At 46.4% G+C, this 19,830-nt stretch overlaps 1 protein-coding gene and 1 long non-coding RNA gene across 2 annotated transcripts in view; one reads left to right on the forward strand and one right to left on the reverse strand.

Moving 5' to 3' along the window:
• The window catches only part of LOC138414138 (uncharacterized), a 34,783-nt gene extending 21,096 nt beyond the window's left edge, over positions 1-13,687 (reverse strand). The window contains exon 1 of the long non-coding RNA XR_011246556.1: positions 13,602-13,687. This is a non-coding gene — a long non-coding RNA (uncharacterized lncRNA). The remainder of the gene's footprint in view (positions 1-13,601) is intronic.
• Positions 11,228-11,845, forward strand: LOC132430329 (protein Tob1-like). Its single transcript, XM_069540898.1, has one exon. The coding sequence runs from the start codon at positions 11,228-11,230 to the stop codon at positions 11,843-11,845; it is 618 nt and encodes a 205-aa protein (XP_069396999.1).
• Positions 13,688-19,830: the final 6,143 nt, after the last annotated feature.

Genomic DNA, 19,830 nt, shown 5'->3' on the forward strand with positions numbered 1-19,830 from the left:
TACCTCAGATCTATTGAGTCAAAATCTCCAGAAAGGGGAGCGTGGAGAATCTGTATTTTTTTAAAAGCTCCCGAGTGATTTGACTGCACAAGCAAGACAGCAAACCTCTGGCCAGAACTCTCAAATATACTTTAACATCAGTGGATAATTTGTGATTTTAAAAAAGCTTCTCGGGCTTCCCTTGTGGCGCAGTGGTTGGGGGTCCGCCTGCCGATGCAGGGGACGCGGGTTCGTGCCCCGGTCCGGGAAGATCCCACATGCCGCGGAGCGGCTGGGCCCGCGAGCCATGGCCGCTGAGCCTGCGCGTCCGGAGCCTGCGCTCCGCAACGGGAGAGGCCACAACAGCGAGAGGCCCGCGTACCGCAAAAAAATAAAAAATAAAATAAAAAAGCTTCTCCCTCACACAGAGCAATGTAAACAAAGAGGAACAAAGCGTGTTGCTCACCACCCAGTCCTACAAGGATTAAGTCACTGAGGAAATCAGAACAATAACAGGATACGCTGTGCTTTGGAGAAGCAGTCTCCTTAGACGGAGACATCTCGGGAAGAATTTTAAGGAACCCAGGTTCCTGCATCTTCCCATACACACACACACAAATACCAAACCATTAACTGAGATATCTGATCCGTGTGACCACGCATAATCTCTTACCGAGATGTATGCTTGCCTGCACGTATTCCACAGCCCCAAATCATATATGTATACTGGCTTCTCCCCCGCCTCTTCAGAGCGGTTCTCTCAGAGCTCCTGAGAGGCTAGTGTCCTCATAAGGTCCCCAAATAAAACCCAAACTCACAGCTCTTATGTTGTGCGTTTTTCCTTCAGTCAACAGCAGAATGGCAAGAGAGTGGGGCTGTGCTATCGTTGGGAGTCTGTCCCCAGGGAGCTCACAAGCCAGCAAGGAAAGAAGAGAAGCCCACAGTTAGAATCCTGTGTAATGAGTTCCACACCGGTGTGCACACAGGGTAACAGCAAAGGGACTCAAGGAAGGCGACCCTGGATGGAATGACTTCTGAACTTAATCTTGAGAAGACTGGGGGATGGGGAGTAAGGAAGAGAAGGGGGTTCCAGGTGGAGGAAACAGGCAGCAGCATAACTGCCGCTAGGGAGTGGTGAGAATGACGTGTCTGGGAGCTGCAGGTAGTGCCGTGTGTCTGCACAAACGTCGGGCTTGGGGCAGAGTGCTACCAGATGCCTGGAAGAAGGAACCAGAGTTCCATCTGTTAAGCTGGAAGCACCCAGAATAGGCCCGTGAACATCCAACAAGCAGATGTGGCGCTATCAAGAGAGCCCTGGGCTGGAGACAGGGCTTTAGTGATCATAAAAATTGTAGGTGAAGCCATGAGTGTGGTTTAAATTACCAAGCTCATGAAGAGAGAAGAGAATTGACTGTCAGAAAAGTCTAGACAAACAGAAGGAAGGGAAGCCACCAAGGAAACTTATAAAATAAGGGCAGAGGGCTTCCTTGGTGGCACAGTGGTTGAGAATCTGCCTGCTAATGCAGGGGACACGGGTTCGAGCCCTGGTCTGGGAGGATCCCACATGCCGCGGAGCAGCTGGGCCCGTGAGCCACAACTACTCAGCCTGCGCGTCCGGAGCCTGTGCTCCGCAACAAGAGAGGCCGCGATAGTGAGAGGCCCGTGCACCGCGATGAAGAGTGGCCCCCGCTCGCCACAACTAGAGAAAGCCCTTGCACAGAAACGAAGACACAACACAGCAAAAATAAATTAATTAGTAAACTCCTACCCACAACATCTTCTTTAAATAAATAAATAAGGGCAGAGACACAAGAGGGGTCACAGTGGAAAGGAGGGGTGAAGTAAAGTCTGCAGAGTCAAGCAAGATAGGGCATGAAAAGGGCTCATTAGACGTGACCGCTTGGAATCCAGCCTGTGGCTTCTGTCTCCTCTGAAACAGGAAGTGAACATGTCTGCTGAGAGAGAGGACAGGGATTCTCATGCAGGTGTGAGTTCAGGTTGTAATCTGGCTAACTAACCAAGGCCACATCACAAAGGCTTCAGCTCCTCTGCCTTCCTTCCTACAGGATCTGGCGGTGGGGTTTCTACTGAGCATTACTCCTTCCGTTGACTAATGTGGAGGTTGCTTCAGACACACCAGAATTCCAGAGTGAGGGTCACACCTAACACTGACCCTGCAGCATCTGGAGATGGTGTTCTAATCCTCCCGGGTGCAAGATCACAGGAGGTAAGGAAGAGGGGGTTTTGAGGACAGATATGAAATGCAAGGTAAGAATGAAAAACTGTCTTTTAAACTTAGTGGTTGAGTAGACACTGTCGACCCTGGAGAGAAGAGTTCCAGTGGTCGACTGTGGCAGTGGCTGGAATGGAGTGCGTGGAGGAGTGAGTGGGTGATGGAATGGGGCAGAAGGAGAGAACATCGTTGGCAAATTCTCTGGACTTCATCAAGGCGTTGCTTTTAGAGATTGTTACTATAACTTCTGGGTCCCCCCACAATGACGGACATCGGGATAATATAAAATTATGAATTTGGGCACAAAGCCTCATTGCCCAAGCATAATATAGGCCAGTGTTAAACTCCCACTGGACCATACAGCTACGGAGAGTGTCCGCTGGTTTGAGGCATCTCCAGCCCTCACAGTTCCCACTGAAAGTTGATGGTTCTGGCTTACAAGTCAGGGGCGTGTGAGTTTAAGGGAATCTGCTCATGGGATCTGCCCAACCCTGGGTAAACTTGACAAAGGAAATGATTAACAGAATTGCCTGGAGCAGCGATGACAGAATCCAAAACCAAAATGGAAATACAGGATGCCTTGTCTGGGACACTTAGACATCTACCCGGAGGCTTGGCAGTTAGCCTGGATATAGGAGGATGGGAACCTGGGACTTTGTCGTTGACACCCTAGTTGCTGTTGCATCCCCCTATCAACCCTTTCCCAAAGGCATCACAATGTCCTTGGTCATTGTACATTGATGGAAGGTAGCTGAGTTCCATCAGACAAAGAGGATGAGCTCTGTTAACAAAAATAAAACAACAGTAATGTTGATTATAAACAGCAGCTCTGGGTCTGCAGGCATCCTCTTCTCCACCCAAAGGACAGAACCCGACATCAGCAGCAGAGATGAAACCCAGGATAACCAGAAACAGGACTTCAGCAAGCAGCAGGAAAGGCTGTGCCAGGGTTGATCAAGCAAACCAGACAAACCCAGACAATCGCATTTGTGTAAAATAACAATAGTCAACACTTTATTCTAGTCCACATTTCACACAATACTCTCATAAACATCATTTCTTTCCATTGATCGATGGCAAGGAACATATTCTGAAGTGGCTCCTGGAAGAGAATGGTTTGGATTTATTTGAGCAGAGGGAGGGCAACAGTCCAGCTCAGAAGAAACCAGTAAGGTTGCCAGGATTGCCCTAAGCAGACACACACTACAGGATTTCAGTGTGGGCCCTTGACCTTGTAATGCACAGGAATGGAAAACTCAGGCTTCGTTTTAAGATTTTCCTGCTCTACATTAATGGGAATCTGATGACAATCTCATTGAGATATTTGCTGTCTACATACCATCTCTCGTTGGCTATGCCATCAGCACTGCCTGCTCAACATGGCAAAGGAGAAAATCCTCCTCTCTTACTCTTACTATATTTCTGAATAGGATAATAAGCATAGAAGAAATTGAAAGGTGTCAGTCATCTGCCTCAGGGTCAGCAAACTTTTTCCGTAAGGGGCCAGGTAGTAAATATTCTAGGCTTGATGGGACACACAGGTCTCTGCTGCAACTACTCAACTCGGCCATTGTAACATGAAAACAGTCTGTAACAAATGAGCATGGTCATCTCCCAATAAATCTTTATTTAAGGACACTGAAATTTGATTTTCACATAATCTCCAGGTGTCACAATGTATTATTCTTCTTTTGGAAATATCTGCACTCCCATGGTTCATTGCAGCATTATTCACAAGAGCCAAGATATGGAAACAACTTAAGTGCCCATCAGTGGACGAATGGATGAAGAAGATGTGGTATGTATTTATATACCACGGAATATTATTCAGTCATGAGAAAGGACATCCTGCCATTTGTGACAACATGAATGGAGCTTGAGACATTTTGCTAAGTGAGGTAAGTCGGACAGAGAAAAATAAATACTGTATGATATCCTCATATGCTAAATCTAAAAAAGTCAAACGTGTACAAACAGAAAGTAAAATGGTGGCTACCAGGGGTTGGGGGGTGGGGGCATAAGATAGATGTTGTTTAAGGACACAAACTTGCAACAGGTAGTAAATAAGCTCTAGAGATCTAATGCACAGTATAATGAATATAGACAACAATATTATATTATAATCATCAGACCTGCTAAGAGACTAGAACTTAACCATTCCAACCACTAAAAAGAAATGATAATTATATGACATGACACACATGCTAATTATTGCCACACTGGTGATCATATTACAACATATAAATGTATCAAATTAACCTGTTGTACACCTTAAATTTACACAATGTTATATGTCAGATATACTTCAATAAAAAAAGTTTTCCAAGATAAATAAATGAATAATATTATTCCTCCTTTGATTTTTTCAATCATTTAAAAAATGTAAAATCTATTCTTAGCTTTCAGGCCATGTAAAAACAGGTGTAGGGCCAGATTTGACCCACGGGCCATGACTTCCTGACCCCTGATCTAACTCACAAAAAGCTCCCAGACCAGATGGACTTACTAAATAATTTTCATTAACCTGCAAGGATCGGATAATTTCTATGCCATTTGAACTGTTTCAGAGCGTAGGTCAAAATAATTAACATTTATTGAGCATTTACTGTGTCAAGAAATGTATTAAGTTCATTATACCCACTATTTAAGCAGCTCTAAAGGTGGCTAATTATCACGACCCCCAAGTTCCAGATGAATAAATTGAGGCTCAGAGAAGGTAACTTGCCAAAGGTCACAAAGCTAGTAAATGAAAGGACTGGGATTTGAGACTGGATCCTGTCTCCAGAGCCCACACTGTTGTTTGTGAGAGTGTTGAATAATCACATCTCCCCCTCCGAGTTCTGAATCAAGTGAAAAATATACATGGGAGTAAAATAGCTCTCAAAAGATCAGCTCCATAAAGCTGAATTCTAGGCCAAAATGAACTTACCCAAGCTCAGCTGAACAGCTACCATCTACCGGCAACATCCCCTGGCCTGCCCCAGTGAGCTTAAAGACATGACAGTAGCAAAAAAGAAAAAAAGAGAAAGAAAACAACAACAAAAAATAATAAAAAAAATTTAAAGAGAGAAAGAAAGCAAAGAAAAAATAAAACAAGCAAAAAAACAAACAAAGAAAGATATCACGGAAGCAGAAGCAGAGCAGTTATGTACACATGGGGGGGAATGGGAATGATAACACCCTTACCTACATTCCAGAGTGTTATAAGAAGTGCAGACAATTATACCCCAGAATACCCTCTGGGACAGGAAAGGAGCAGAGATGAGTAGCCTGCAAGCAGCCAGGTGCTGAGGGAGCCAAGGAGGGGTGCATAGCTTCACATACCCCATAATCCATTGCCCAGTTTCACAGCCAGTTCTCCTTGTGAGAAGGGGACAACCTCTCTCCTACAGGCAGGCGAAGAGTGGGTTATAAGCAGCTCCAATCCAAGCAATGTAGGGACCATAACGATCAGCTCAATTATGTTTACAATTGCCAAGAGTTGTAACAATCTAAACAACCACCACTTGCTATACACTCACTGACACAGAATGGAGTCCAAGATGCATTACTGAGTGAGAAGAGGAAGTTACAGAACTCTACACAGAGCATGATCTTATCTGTATCAGAGTGGCTGCGGGTGGAGAAAGCTCCCACCAGTGGCCAACATTATAATCGCAAGTCCTCTACCAGGGGATCCTTAAGGGAACAGTGCCGGACTGTGGCCAGAGAGCTGTAACCGCGTCCTGTACATCTGGACTGGAGTGGATGGCAGAAGCTGGCCTGGAGGACACCTGCTTAATTTCATCTACCCCTGGGAAGGGCAGTAAGAAATGATGCCTCTCTGAAAGAAGTCCTTTCAGCCTAGGCTGTAAATTCCCAGCCAAAGAGTGTCTCATTTATCCCATTAGAAAAGGGCTGAGATTCAAACCCTGCTATCATCATGTTCCTCACCCTCCTTTATCAGCCACGGCACAAACGTTATTAATAAACTGCTTGGCAAAAAGCCTGCGACAAAGAGGGAGGGGGTGCCGGACACAATCGCTGCCCCTGGAGAACTACAGTCTAGGATGAGAAGATGATAGATAAAAAGATATTGATATTGACAAGTTTAAAGCATAGGGTTAGTAATACATTAATAGAACAAACAGGATTTTATTTATGATTTACATCTTAGTTCTTTCCAAAAATATTTGAGTTACAGTATTAGAATGGAAGGAGGTGCTGAATCATTTAGGACAGAGAGAGCCCAAGACTTGGAGATGGAAGGACAGTAATGCAAACACGAGTTACTGATCTCCAACTTTCAGAGTCAATCTATAGTCAAAGCACTTAACATATGACAAAGGAGGCAAGACTATACAATGGAGGGAAGACAGTCTCTTCAATAAATGGTGCTGGGAAAACTGGACAGCTACATGTAAAAAAATGAAATTAGAACACTCTTTAATACCATACACAAAAATAACCTCAAAATGGATTAAAGACCTAAATGTAAGACTGGACACTATAAAACTCTTAGAGGAAAACATAGGCAGAACACTCTCTGACATAAATTGCAGCAACATCTTTTTCGATCCGTCTCCCAGAGTAACGGAAATAAAAACAAAAATAAACAAATTGGACATAATTAAACTCAAAAGCTTTTGCACAGCAAAGGAAACCATAAACAAACCAAAAAGACAACCCACTGAATGGGAGAAAATATTTGCAAACGATGAGACTGACAAGGGATTAATCTCCAAAATTTACAAACAGCTCATGCAGCTTAATATCATAGAAACAAACAACCCAATCCAAAAATGGGCAGAAGACCTAAATAGACATTTCTCCAAAGACATACAGATGGCAAGGGGCACATGAAAAGATGTTCAACATCGTTAATTATTAGAGAAATGTAAATCAAAACTATAATACGATATCACCTCACACCAGTCAGAATGGCCATCATCAAAAAATCTACAAACAATAAATGCTGGAGAGAGTGTGGAGAAAAGGGAAGCCTCCTACACTGTTGGTGGGAATGTAAATTGGTACAGCCACTGTGGAGAACAGTATGGAGGTTCCTTAGAAAACTAAAAATAGAGTTACCTATTGTATGATCCTGCAATCCCACTCCTGGGCATATACCCAGAGAAAAACATGGTCCGAAAGGATACACACATACCCCCAATATTCACTGCAGCACTGTTTACAATAGCCAAGACATGGAAGCAACCTAAATGTCCATAAACAGAGCAATAGATAAAGAAAATGTGATATATACATATAGAATGGAATATTACTCAACCATTAAAACAGAATGAAATAGGGCTTCCCTGGTGGCGCAGTGGTTGGGAGTCCGCCTGCCGATGCAGGGCACACGGGTTCATGCCCTGGTCCGGGAAGATCCCACATGCCGCGGAGCGGCTGGGCCCGTGAGCCATGGCCGCTGAGCCTGCGCGTCCGGAGCCTGTGCTCCGCGACGGGAGAGGCCACAACAGTGAGAGGCCCGCGTACCGCAAAAAAAAAAAAAAAAAAAAAGAATGAAATAATGCCATTTGCAGCAACTTGGATGGACCTAGAGATCATCATACTAAGTGAACTAAGTCAGAAAAGGCAAATATTATATGATATCACTTACATGTGGAATCCGAAGTACAATACAAGTGAACTTATTTACAAAACAGAAACAGGCTCACCGACATGGAGAACAAATTTATGGTTACCAAAGGGGGAAGGGGAGAGAGGGATAAATTAGGAGTATGGGATTAACAGACACAAAACAGATATAAATTAGATAAACAACAAGGTCCTACTGCATAGCACAGGAAACTATATCCAGTATCTTGTAATAACCTATAATGGAAAAGAATCTGAAGAAGAATTTACATATATATGTATTATATATAGTGGAATCACTTTGCTGTACATCTGAAACTAGCATAATATTTTGAATCAACTACACTTCAATAAAAATAAAGTAAAATAAAGAAAACTTTTAAAGGGTTGCCTCCTGGCAGTAATGCCAGGGACTGGAGAAGGGGAGGGGGCAAGGGGGACAGAAAACTATTACTTTTCACTTTAAATTCTTCTGTATCTTTTTTTTTTTAACTGTACAGCGTGGAATAGATTTATGTGCCTTCTTTCCCTCTCCCGTATTTCTCTTTATAGCATGACTGCACTACCAATGAGACTTGCAGACCTCACATTTTTGGCTTTTGAGTTTAAAAACCACAGTCCAGATATAAAGAAAAACTATCTCTAGGAATCCAACCGCAGGCAGAATCTATCTGCACTCACACATTTCCCATCCTGACTGATTAAAAATCCTCTGGTCAGCAGGGAAGAGGAGAAAGCTAGATCTAAGATCTTCTAAGAACAATCACAGGACATGTTTACGTGGAGGTCCTAAAAACTGCCTCATGACCTGTTTCTCAACAAATTCATCTCCTGGAGTCAGGGGTACTCGAACTCCTAAATGAGTTCGGGAATCTCAGAATAGAGAGGTTTGAGTCCCATTTCCTGTATGAAGGTCCTGGGGGGAGGGGGGGCAGCAAGCCCCAAGACGTTTTTGTGTTTTGTTTTGTTTTTATTGGCTGCGCCAGTTCTCAGTTGTGGCACACAGGGTCTCATTGCTGCGTGTGGAATCTTCATTGCGGCATGCAGGATCTTTAGTTGTGGCATGCGGGACCTAGTTCCCGGAGCAGGGATCGAACCCAGGCTCCCTGCATTGGGAGCACAGAGTCTTAGCCACTGGACCACTAGGGAAGTCCCCCCCAAGACTTCTGCACACCCTAGAAGGGCTGGAGGGAGCTCACCGATTCCCACTCTGCCCCAGTGGGACCTGTGGGAAAGCCTTTTCCCCACGTGGCTGAGAGTGGTGGAGCTGGGGAGTTGCTACCCAGTGACCCTGGGAGGACCTAAAGCCATAGACAAGAGGATGAAACAGACACACTCTGGCCACTACGGCCAAAGACCAGGGGGGAGTTGGGTTGTCCGCAGAGTGGCTGAGGTTAGAAGAGATGAAGGTTGTAAAGCAGTGCGCTGGTGGCGCCTCCTCGTGAACCTTCAGGAAATGTTAGTTGTTCCTTCCGTTTCTTCTTCTCTTCCTCCTTCCCTCCCTCTCCTTCAATCCCTTCCTCTGTCCAGCTAACTCGCCCCACCCTGCCCCGCCCACTTCCTCCTGCTCTGGTCCCACCTCCTCACTCTGCCCCTGGGAGCCCTCCCACTTCCTCTCCTCCTAGAAAACCAAGAGCCACTGTGTTTAGAATCACCTCCTTGGAGCTCTAGGCAACCTCTGACTTCAAATGGTGTTATCAGTCACACAGATTGGTCATCCCTCCCTTCCAAATCCTACTAAAATGATAACAGACGATGTTAAAAGGTATATTAGCCACAAGGACAGGGAGAAATGGAGAGAAGGCCCTGGCAGGTAAAAGAGGTCACTTTGGAAGATGGAAAGCAAACGGCAGATGAAAGGAAGTTACAATCTACCTAGAGGTGAATCAATTTACTCAGGTGAAGCCCTGAGAAGCTCCGTACTTGGAGCACAGGAATTACCAAAGGTGGGGAGACAGGGGTGACAGTAGCTTCAGGTTGTCTACTTAGTATCCTGTCACCCTTCTTTCCTTCCCAGAGAACTTGGTTTTATTCAGGGATACAGGTGCCCTGTTAAAAATAAAAACTCCTTTTTGAATTAAATAAAGGCCATCTGAAAACAAACAAACAAAAAAAACTCCACCCTGAGACTCTTGCCACTAGGGGCAGCCATGGGACCCATTTCTGGCCAATGAAAAGTCCACTTGGGGACTTCTAAGGATGCTTTCTTGAATTAAGGGGACAAACCTAGTAGGCATGAGCTTTCCCCTTTGCCCTTCCCCATTCCTCCTGCCCAGTAGTGATCAAAGTGCCCAGAAGGATGCCAGAAACAGGAAAGTCACATGCTGAGAACGGCAGAAAATGGGGTGCACCGCCGCTGCACCAGCCTGGATCACTCACACTAGATTTCGTGTTATACTCTTTTTAAAAATCAACACTTACCTTGCTAAACCGCTTGGTCAGGTTTTGTTGGGGGCCTTTGAACCCAATCCGTAACCCAAGCAATTGTTGTTGGTTGAACATTATATATCGAGTTAAACAGCTACATCGCTTCTCTGATCCCACAGTCAGACAAAAAGCCCCTTCCTCCCCCTCCTCAGAGGCCAGAAGTTTAGTCTTTAAAGAATGAGTGTAGGGGAGAAGGAGGAAAGCCCCGGCGCGGCGCGGAGTGGGCGCTCTACGCGGACGCTCGGCCGGGCACCGGGCTGTGCGGAGAAGTGAGCGCGCTCCCCTGACCCCGTCCTCGCCACCCCAAGCCAGAAGGGGCGAGCGCCGCCTGGCGGCGTCGGCGCGCCCTCGGCCCGGCCGGCTCACCGCCGCCTACCCTCCCGTGCCCCTGCCCAGCTGCCGGGTCTGTGGTGGAAGCAGCCCCCTCCCAGGAGACGTGTCAACAGTTTTGGTGAAGAGCTTGTAAGATTTCTTAAGAAGAAATATGAAGGGCACTGGAATCCTGAAAAGCCATACGAAGGATCAGGGTTTGGATGTATACACGCAGGGGAGAAAGTGGACCCAGTGATTGAACAAGCCTCCAAAGAGAGTGGTTTGGGCACTGATGGTGTTCGTGGCAATCTGCCGTAGGATCCTAGTGTTTGGATCGACCCATTTTAGGTTTCCTACCAAACTGGTGAAAAGGGACCAGTGAAGGTGTTTTATGTGGATGATAATAATGAAAATGGATGTGAGTTGGAAAAGGAGCTCAAAAACAGCTTTAACCCAGAGGTCCCGGTTTTTTGTTGTTGTTGTTGTTTTTGCGGTACGCGGGCCTCTCACTGTTGTGGCCTCTCCCGTTGCGGAGCACAGGCTCCGGACGCGCAGGCTCAGCGGCCATGGCTCACGGGCCCAGCCGCTCCGCGGCATGTGGGATCTTCCTGGACCGGGGCACGAACCCGTGTCCCCTGCATCAGCAGGCGGCCTCTCAACCGCTGCGCCACCAGGGAAGCCCAGGTCCCGGTTTTTATGCCCACAAGTGACCCAGCCTCATCAGCGTCCAGCTCTCCATCTCCTCCCTTTGGTCACTCTGCTGCTGTAAGCCCTCCCTTCATGCCCCGGTCCACTCAGCCTTTAACCTTTACCACTGCCACTTTTGCTGCCACCAAGTTCGGCTCTACCAAAATGAAGAATAGTGGCCGAAGCAACAAGGTTGCACGTACTTCCCCTATCAACCTCGGCTTGAACGTGAATGACCTCTTGAAGCAGAAAGCCATCTCTTCCTCAGTGCACTCTCGGCATGGGCTGGGCCTGGGTAGCCAGCAGAAGCCACGGCCACAGCAACAGCCATCCCAGCCACCGCCGTCACCACCACCGCAGCAGCAGCAACAGCAGAAAACCTCCGCTCTTTCTCCTAACGCCAAGAAACTTATTTTTCCTAATATAAAGGCTCAAGGTAGTAGTACCAATAGAATGTTCCCAGGTGACAGCGCCCTTAACCTCAGTCCTCTCCAGAACAGTAATGCCTTTGATGTGTTTGTGGCCTATGGAGGCCTCCACGAGAAGTCTTTTGTAGATGGCTTGAATTTTAGCTTAAATAACATGCAGTATTCTAACCAGCCATTCCAGCCTGTTATGGCTAACTAAAAAAAAGAAAAGATGTATCGTACAAGTTAAAATGCTCAGGCCCAAGGGGGATTTTTTTTTTTATAACCTCCTTGAGATTTTTTTTTTTAAGCTTATAGTAAGGATACATTCAATCTTGGTTACAAAAATAAAACATGCATCATTTTTCATTGCGAACCAAGCACAAAGTTATTTTATACTGACTGTATATTTTAAAGTATACTCTCAGATATAGCCTCTTATAGTATTTAAGATATAGCAAAGACATGGCTGATTTTTTTCTTTTATAAAATATTGGCACTGGGCTTCCCTGGTGGCGCAGTGGTTGAGAGTCCGCCTGCCGATGCAGGGGACGCGGGTTCGTGCCCCGGTCCGGGAGGATCCCACGTGCCGCGGAGCGTCTGGGCCCGTGAGCCATGGCCGCTGAGCCTGCGCGTCCGGAGCCTGTGCTCTGCAACGGGAGAGGCCACAACAGTGAGAGGCCCGTGTGCCACAAAAAAAAGAAAAAAAAAAAAAATTGGCACTAATAAGTGGGTTTATTGGTCTCTTCTAATTGTATAATTTAATTTAGTACAAAGTTTGTAAAATATCAAAGGTTATATATATATTGTTTCTACGACATGGTATTGCATTTATATCTTTTTTTTTTTTTTTTTTTTTGCGGTACGCGGGCCTCTCACTGTTGCGGCCTCTCCCGTTGCGGAGCACAGGCTCCGGACGCACAGGCTCAGCGGCCATGGCTCATGGGCCCAGCCGCTCCGCGGCATGTGGGATCTTCCCAGATTGGGGCACGAACCCGTGTCCCCTGCACAGGCAGGCGGACTCTCAACCACTGCGCCACCAGGGAAGCCCCTGCATTTATATCTTTTTACTACAGGGATCTGTGACAGCAGCACCTTCATGTTGTATTTTTTTTTACTGAAATTGTAAAATACCCATTTTAAAGACATCAACTATTCTAAATTGTGTACAGGATATTCCTTTAGTGGTGGAATTAAAATGTACGAATATTTGCTTTTTGAAAAAATGTATTTTCTGTTAAAGGTTTAAAGATTTTTGCTATATATTGTGGAAGAAAATGTAATCATAAATATTAATTTTGTACCTATATTGTGCAATACTTCAAAATAACGGTATAAAAATACTTTGAGTCAGGGTCTTACATGTTAAGAGGGACTGAAATAGTTCATATTATGTATTAAAATTCTTTAAAATTAAAAAAAAAGAATGAGTATAGGGGGTGGAGTCAAGATGGCGGACTAGGAGGACGCAGAATTCACGTCTCTGCACAACTAGGGCACCTACCAGGCACTGGTGGGGGGCCACGGACACCTAAGGGGACGGGAGGAACCCCCAGCGACTGGGTAGGACGTGGGGTGTGGGGGGGAGTGAGGGGGGAGGCGAAGTGGAGGCAGGACGGGACCAGCACCCATGAAGGGCGGCTGGGGGAGGGGAGGAGTTTCTGCACCCAGGGGGACCCACCCACGGTTAGGGGTCCAGAGGTGACAGGGGAGAACCTGGGGGAGACCAAGAGGGGGTGGCGCAGAGGACAGGAAGAGAACATGGCAGTGCTTTCCCTGTCCACTTAGGCACCGGGGAGCTCTTGGGCTCCTGGGCCTAATCCTCTGACCTCGGAGCCTCCCTCCTACAGTGCAGAGCCCAAGCCCCGCCCCTACACACCCACCCAGGGCTCCACCTCTACACTCAGACACCTCTTCTGAGACTCCCTCCAACCGCTGGGCAAAACCCCACCCACACACCCTCACCCAGGGCTTACCTCCAACTCCGGAACTCCACACTCCACAGGTGCTGCCTCTCCCCTTCCACGCTGGTCCTAAGCAGAGGCCCCGCCCCACACTTGAACGCTGCCCGCGCTAAGCCCCGCCCCCAAGGCCTTCGGCTACATGGGTCCTGAGCCTAGGCCCCGCCCTATGTTCAAACGTCACCCTACGTAGGCCCTGCCCCACCCTAAACCCCACCCCTACCTAAGTTCCACCCCCCCAAACTCCTCCCCCCATAGCCAAGGCCTTTTTTTTTTCTTTTTTCTTCTTTTAGGTTGGGGTTTTGTTTTACCTTGTTGTTGCTGATTCATTTATATATATATTTTCTAATCTTTTATTTTTCTAATTTTATTTTATTCTTTATACTTTGTTATTGTTCTGCTCCTTTTGGCTTGTTCTCCCCCTTTTTTTTTTTTTGGCGGTACGTGGGCCTCTCACTGTCGTGGCCTCTCCCATTGCGGAGCACAGGCTCCGGACGTGCAGGCTCAGCGGCCATGGCTCACGGGCCCAGCCGCTCCACGGCATGTGGGATCTTCCCGGACGGGGGCACGAACCCGTGTCCCCTGCATCGGCAGGCGGACTCTCAACCACTGAGCCACCAGGGAAGCTCTGTCCCAGTATAATTTTTTAGAGTGCTTCATTTTGTTAGCAAACAAAACTTGGGTCCACTCATCCACTTGCAGTAAAGCCAATCTACTGACACTGGGTTGTGGTGAAGGAGAGTGTAAGGTTTATTGCAGGGCGCCAAGCAAGGAGTCCAGGCAGCTAACACTCAAAAGGCCTGAACTATCCAATGGCTTTCAGAGAAAGGTTTTTAAAGACTGGATGAGGGAAAGGGTTGCAGGGTACACAATCGGCTCGTGGACGTTCTTCTGATTGGTTGGTGGTGAGGCAATCAGGAGTCAACATCATCAACCTTCTGGTTCCAACCAGTCTGGGGTCCACATGTTCATGGTCAGCATACAGTTAACTTCTTCCACCTGGTGGGGGTTTCAGTATCTGCAAAACAGCTCAAAGGACATGGCTCAGAATATTATCTTAGCCCTTGAGGAGGAACTAAAGGTCCTTGACTTTGTTTAATGGTTAAACTATTATTTTTTTGTCTTGCTTGAATGTTTTCTTTTGTTTCTGCATTTTCACACTTTGATTGAATCTATTCTTTGGAACTCAGGAAGACCTAGGAATCTAAAGTTTTTATGAAAACAAAAGGCAGGCACAGGACATGGGGGGATCTGTCCTGGGAAGGCCTCATAGGGTCCTGCTCGGTTACACTTTTACCCTCAAGTGTGCTGGTTTGGACAACAAATTATACAGCCCCTCCTTCTCCATGCCTTTGCCCAAGCTGAATTTCCCACCTGAAATGCCCTCTGTTTCCGTTTTCTCTTCCAATTCAAATCCTTTATTTCCTTTGTACCAAATTCAAGATTGTCTGTGCCAAACCACTGCTCACAAGTTCCTTTCCTTTCTCTGAAATCCTCTAATACCCAAATAATTTATGCCACAAAATCTTTGACTGTGTTGCTTTTTTTTTGCCCCAGTAGTTTTCATTCATTGGATAATGGATATTTGTCATTTGCAGCTACCCAATCTTTTCAAGATTCCCCCTACATTTTGGCAATTTTTTTTTTTTTTTTTTTTTTTTTTTTGTGGTACGTAGGCCTCTCACTGTTGTGGCCTCTTCCGTTGCGGAGCACAGGCTCCGGACGCACAGGCTCAGCGGCCACAGCTCACAGGCCCAGCCGCTCCGCGGCATGTGGGATCTTCCCGGAGCAGGGCACAAACCCGTGTCCCCTGCATCGGCAGGCGGGCTTTCAACCACCGCGCCACCGGGGAAGCCCTTGGCAATATTTTTATATGAAGCATGCCCTTCCCACGGTAGAAACTCCAAACTGGGCATTCCTAGACTTCCTTGCAGCTAAGGTGGGGGCCCATGACCTGGGTTCCACCAACCAGATGCATCCACGTGAGTTGTGGCTTCACAAATGAGCAGGGTGAAGAAGTGACGGGGGGCATGTGCTCCTGCTAGCCAAGTAGCCAAGGTCCCTGGTGGCCAGGGGAAGCAGAGCTGGAGAGACAGGTGTCCAGTCCCAAGGGAAGGTGGCTAATGAGGGTGCCTAGCAAGTTGGTGAAGGTATGTTCTCTGGAGCCTAGAGTAAGCCCCATCGCGTGGTTGGTTATTTTTCCCATCTGCGTGGATGTAGAGCATCCCAGAGGTTCTCAATATTCTCTAATAAGTCCTTTTGCACCTTTGTATTGGAAAAACCTACAAGTCTTTGCTCTGTATGTCTCCTTCTGTCCTTTGCTCCTGTATGTCTCCTTTGCTCTCATACTATTACCACTTTCACAATACTTCTATACCAGATGTGTGTGTGGAGGGATGGCCCCTGCCCCAAGCCACTCTCCACAACACCAGCTGAGTGTCCTGCAATTTAACTCAGTTCTGACACTATGCCACAGGTTAAGGGCTCAGTCCCACGAGACTGCTCCCACCCCACTTCCAATGCCAATCGCAGGTGTAGGACCCCAGGTTACCCACAACTTCTGTCAAACATGGGGACAAATCAGGGGTTCCCATGATCCACACACCCTCCCCCCACCCCCGCCACCATAAGGTTCAATTACTTTGCTAGAGTGGCTCATAGAACTCAGGGAAATGTATTTACCAGTTTATTAAAGGATACGATAAAGGATATAGATGAAGAGACAGATGAAGAGTACATAGGGCGAGGTCTGGGGGGTGGGGCGGGGTCCGGAGTGCAGGAGATCGTGTCCTTGTGGAGTTGGGGTGCGCCACCCTCCCAGTACGTGGATGTGTTCACCAACTTGAAAGCTCACTGAACCCCATACTATTGGGATTTTATGGAGGCTTCCTCTTGTAGGCGTGATCAATTATTAACTCCACTTCCAGCCCCTCTCCCCTCTCTGGAGGATGATGGATGGGGCTGAAAATTCCACACTTCAAATCACGGCTTGGTCTTTCTGGTGAGCAGCCCCCATCCAGGGTTCACCCAGGAGCCCACCTAGAGTCACCTCATTAGAACAAAAGACGTTCCTAGTGTTCTTATCACTTAGGGATTTACAAGGGTTTTAGGAGCTCTGTGTCAGGAACACACACACACACACACACACACACACACACACACATATATATATATATATATATATATATAATTTTTTATTTCACAAGCCCCATCTAGCCAGATGGGTACCAATATATGCAACCAGAAACTCTGACTAATACAATCTGTCCGGTGTCTACAGCTAGTTGATAATCTCCCTACAGTCACCTTGGATTTTTGAGAGCTTTCATATTCCTCTAAGCACCTCCCAGCACAGACAATGCTACATCAGTTTGTGCCCAGTGGAATTAGGGAAACATATTCAGGGGAGAGTGTGTGGTTGTGAAGCCTACAGTGTGGTGTTGTGGCTCCTTGCCAGGCACAGGGACAAACAGTGAACAAAACAGTCCAAAGACAGATGCCCACCGGACCCCAGATGAATTCCAATGAGGCACTAAAGCTTTTGGCTGGCTGCCTGTGTGCTTTCTCCACTTCTCCCAAAATGGGTGCTAAGCAGGGTCCCTTATTGTCCCTAGAGAAACAGTTTAGTGGCCTGTCATCTTGAGAATTTACCCAGCCTGCCTTGCAGAGTTGCCTAATTCCAGGAAGCATTGTGTAGCTTACTTGGTTTCTTAAAGGGCCTCACATTTTAGAAGCTTATTTATTTGCACTTTCCTTTCTGGATTTAGAAATTTGCATGCTATGTGCTTATTATGCAGGGAAACATTTCAAAGGGACTGATGACTGGAATCCTGTCCAAGGCAGTAACAGAGCGATCGACTCCATTCAAAATCTGTGGCTCTCCAAAACTGTTTTAGAAACAATTCTCATATTTTTTGTGAACTTTTGGTAGGAGGAAAGTCATAATTCATCAATACTCTTGAAACATAACTTATTTCCTGCTCCACCTCCAATATGTATCATGCATAACCTTTGACCTAAAAAATCTACTTTATGGATTTTTCTTAGAGGATTAATCAAAAAATGCAAATAAGGACTTATGTATTAAAATGTTCCCTGAAGTATTATTTCTAGTAGTACAACATTTAATAGCATGGAAATGCTCACAAATAATGCTACCTGGGGTGAAAAAGTAAGAAATAGAGCATCTTAATAGTGAAAGGGAGAAATATACCAAAAAATTTAACTGAGTATCTCCAAGTGGCAGAATTATAGCCATTTTTATTTTGTCCTTTATACTTTGCCATGCTTTGTCTATAACAAATACACCCCTTACCTGAAAATGTATTTTTCAGCTGAAAATGTATCCAGCTTAGACTTCTTAGGGTTGATTAATCTAGAGAAGTTTCTTTCCTTATATAAGTATGTTCTCTTATTCAGATGTTGAGCTTTGAATTACAATTACTATCCATCAGTATCCTCAGGACCCCCAAACCTCAGCCCAACCCCTGTCCGATGCTGAAGCCCCCCCATCTGAATGAAGTTGGTCCATTTTTTATTTAATAAGCATTTTGAGGGCTTCCTTGGTGGCGCAGTGGTTAAGAATACGGCTGCCAATGCAGGGGACACGGGTTAGCCCTGTTCCCGGAAGATCCCACAGGCCGCGGAGCAACTGAGCCCGTGCGCCACAACTACTGAGCCTGCGCTCTAGAGCCCGCGAGCCACAGCTACTGAAGCTTGTGGACCAAGAGCCTGTGCTCCACAACAAGAGAAGCTACCGCAATGAGAAGCCCGCACGTTGCAACGAAGAGTAGCCCGCGCTCGCTGCAACTAGAGAAAGCCCATGCACAGCAACGAAGACCCAACACAGCCAAAAATAAAAAAATAAATTAAATTAAATTTTTTTAAAGTTAAAAAAAAAAGCAAGCAGTTACTGTGTACCAGGCTCTGTGCCAGAGCATAAAGCACTGAACACAACAGCCCAGATGGTGCCCGTCATGGGGCTGTTACTACCTCTAAGCCACAACCCTCAAGTAGGCACCAATGTGACTCTGCCAGGAAAATGGATTCCAGGCACCTCTATCTGAAATCCAGGGTTTTTCTCCCATAGCAATAAGTTGTGCTCACTGATCAGCTCACAAATATCCAGGCCACTCCAGTTTCATTCTTTCCAAGAGCTGTTGCCCCAGATTTCTGGGAATTTGCTTTTTTGAGTTTCTGAACCATTTGTTCTTTATCCAACAAACATTTATGGAAATCTTCAGAGAGCCAGGCACTGGTCTGGCCTTGTGTTGCAAATAGAACTGTCAAGGTTCCTGCCCGTAAGATGCTCATCACTTAGTCTGTGGACAGAAAAGCCCACCAAAGGGCCTTAATCAGCACTGGGAATTTCCCTGGGAAAGATGTGGCAGGAAGCTTAGCTGATAGACACCTCTTGGAATAGCTGCCTCTTCACTGAGAACTGCTATCAGTGCTGCAAATTTATTTGGGGGGCCTAATTTTAATCGTTCCCAGCCTATTTCAATTCCCCCCCAGCCTACCCTCCCAGATGGACTAAACCGAGCACTCTAACGCTGGGCACTTAAACAAAAGCTCATTCATCATTCATGGAACACTTGAATGGAAAAAAAGGAAAACCAAAACTGGCACAAATTTCCCAACCTCCTAATCCCATACTCTAGATCCCATGAAGAAGACTGTCACAAACGTCGGTTTGGATGAGTTTTCAAAGGACAAGATCTCAATAGCTCCTTCTAGATAAGTGGCTCTCAACGAGCGGTCCCCAGAGGAGCAACAGCAGCATCACCTAAGAACTCATTAGAAATGCAAATTCTTGGGCTTCCCTGGTGGCGCAGTGGTTGAGAGTCCGCCTGCCATACATTACATGTATGACTGCATCTTACTGACCATATAAAGTTATGCTTTGATCCATGCCACATTTTGAGCCAAAAGTACTCACTATTTGTACAGTCAACCCTCCATGTAAGGGGAAGAAAAGCAACTAGGGAGTTAGGTTGTCCTATCATACTGAAACCTTAACCTCTTTTCTCAAAAAGTGAATTTAGGTGAATTACAATTACAGCAGGATGTGCTTCCCTGATGGCGCAGTGGTTGAGAGTCCGCCTGCCGATGCAGGGGACATGGGTTCGTGCTTCGGTCCGGGAGGATCCCATATGCCGCGGAGCGGCTGGGCCCGTGAGCCATGGCCGCTGAGCCTGCGCGTCCGGAGCCTGCGCGTCCAGAGCCTGTGCTCCGCAACAGGAGA

Source organism: Delphinus delphis, chromosome 8 (assembly GCF_949987515.2).
Source record: "Delphinus delphis chromosome 8, mDelDel1.2, whole genome shotgun sequence".
NCBI classification, from domain to species: Eukaryota; Metazoa; Chordata; class Mammalia; order Artiodactyla; family Delphinidae; genus Delphinus; species Delphinus delphis.

Excerpts from the sequence above, each read along its gene's own strand:
- LOC132430329 (XM_069540898.1), top strand. The coding sequence starts at position 11,228 with ATGCCCACAAGTGACCCAGCCTCATCAGCGTCCAGCTCTCCATCTCCT.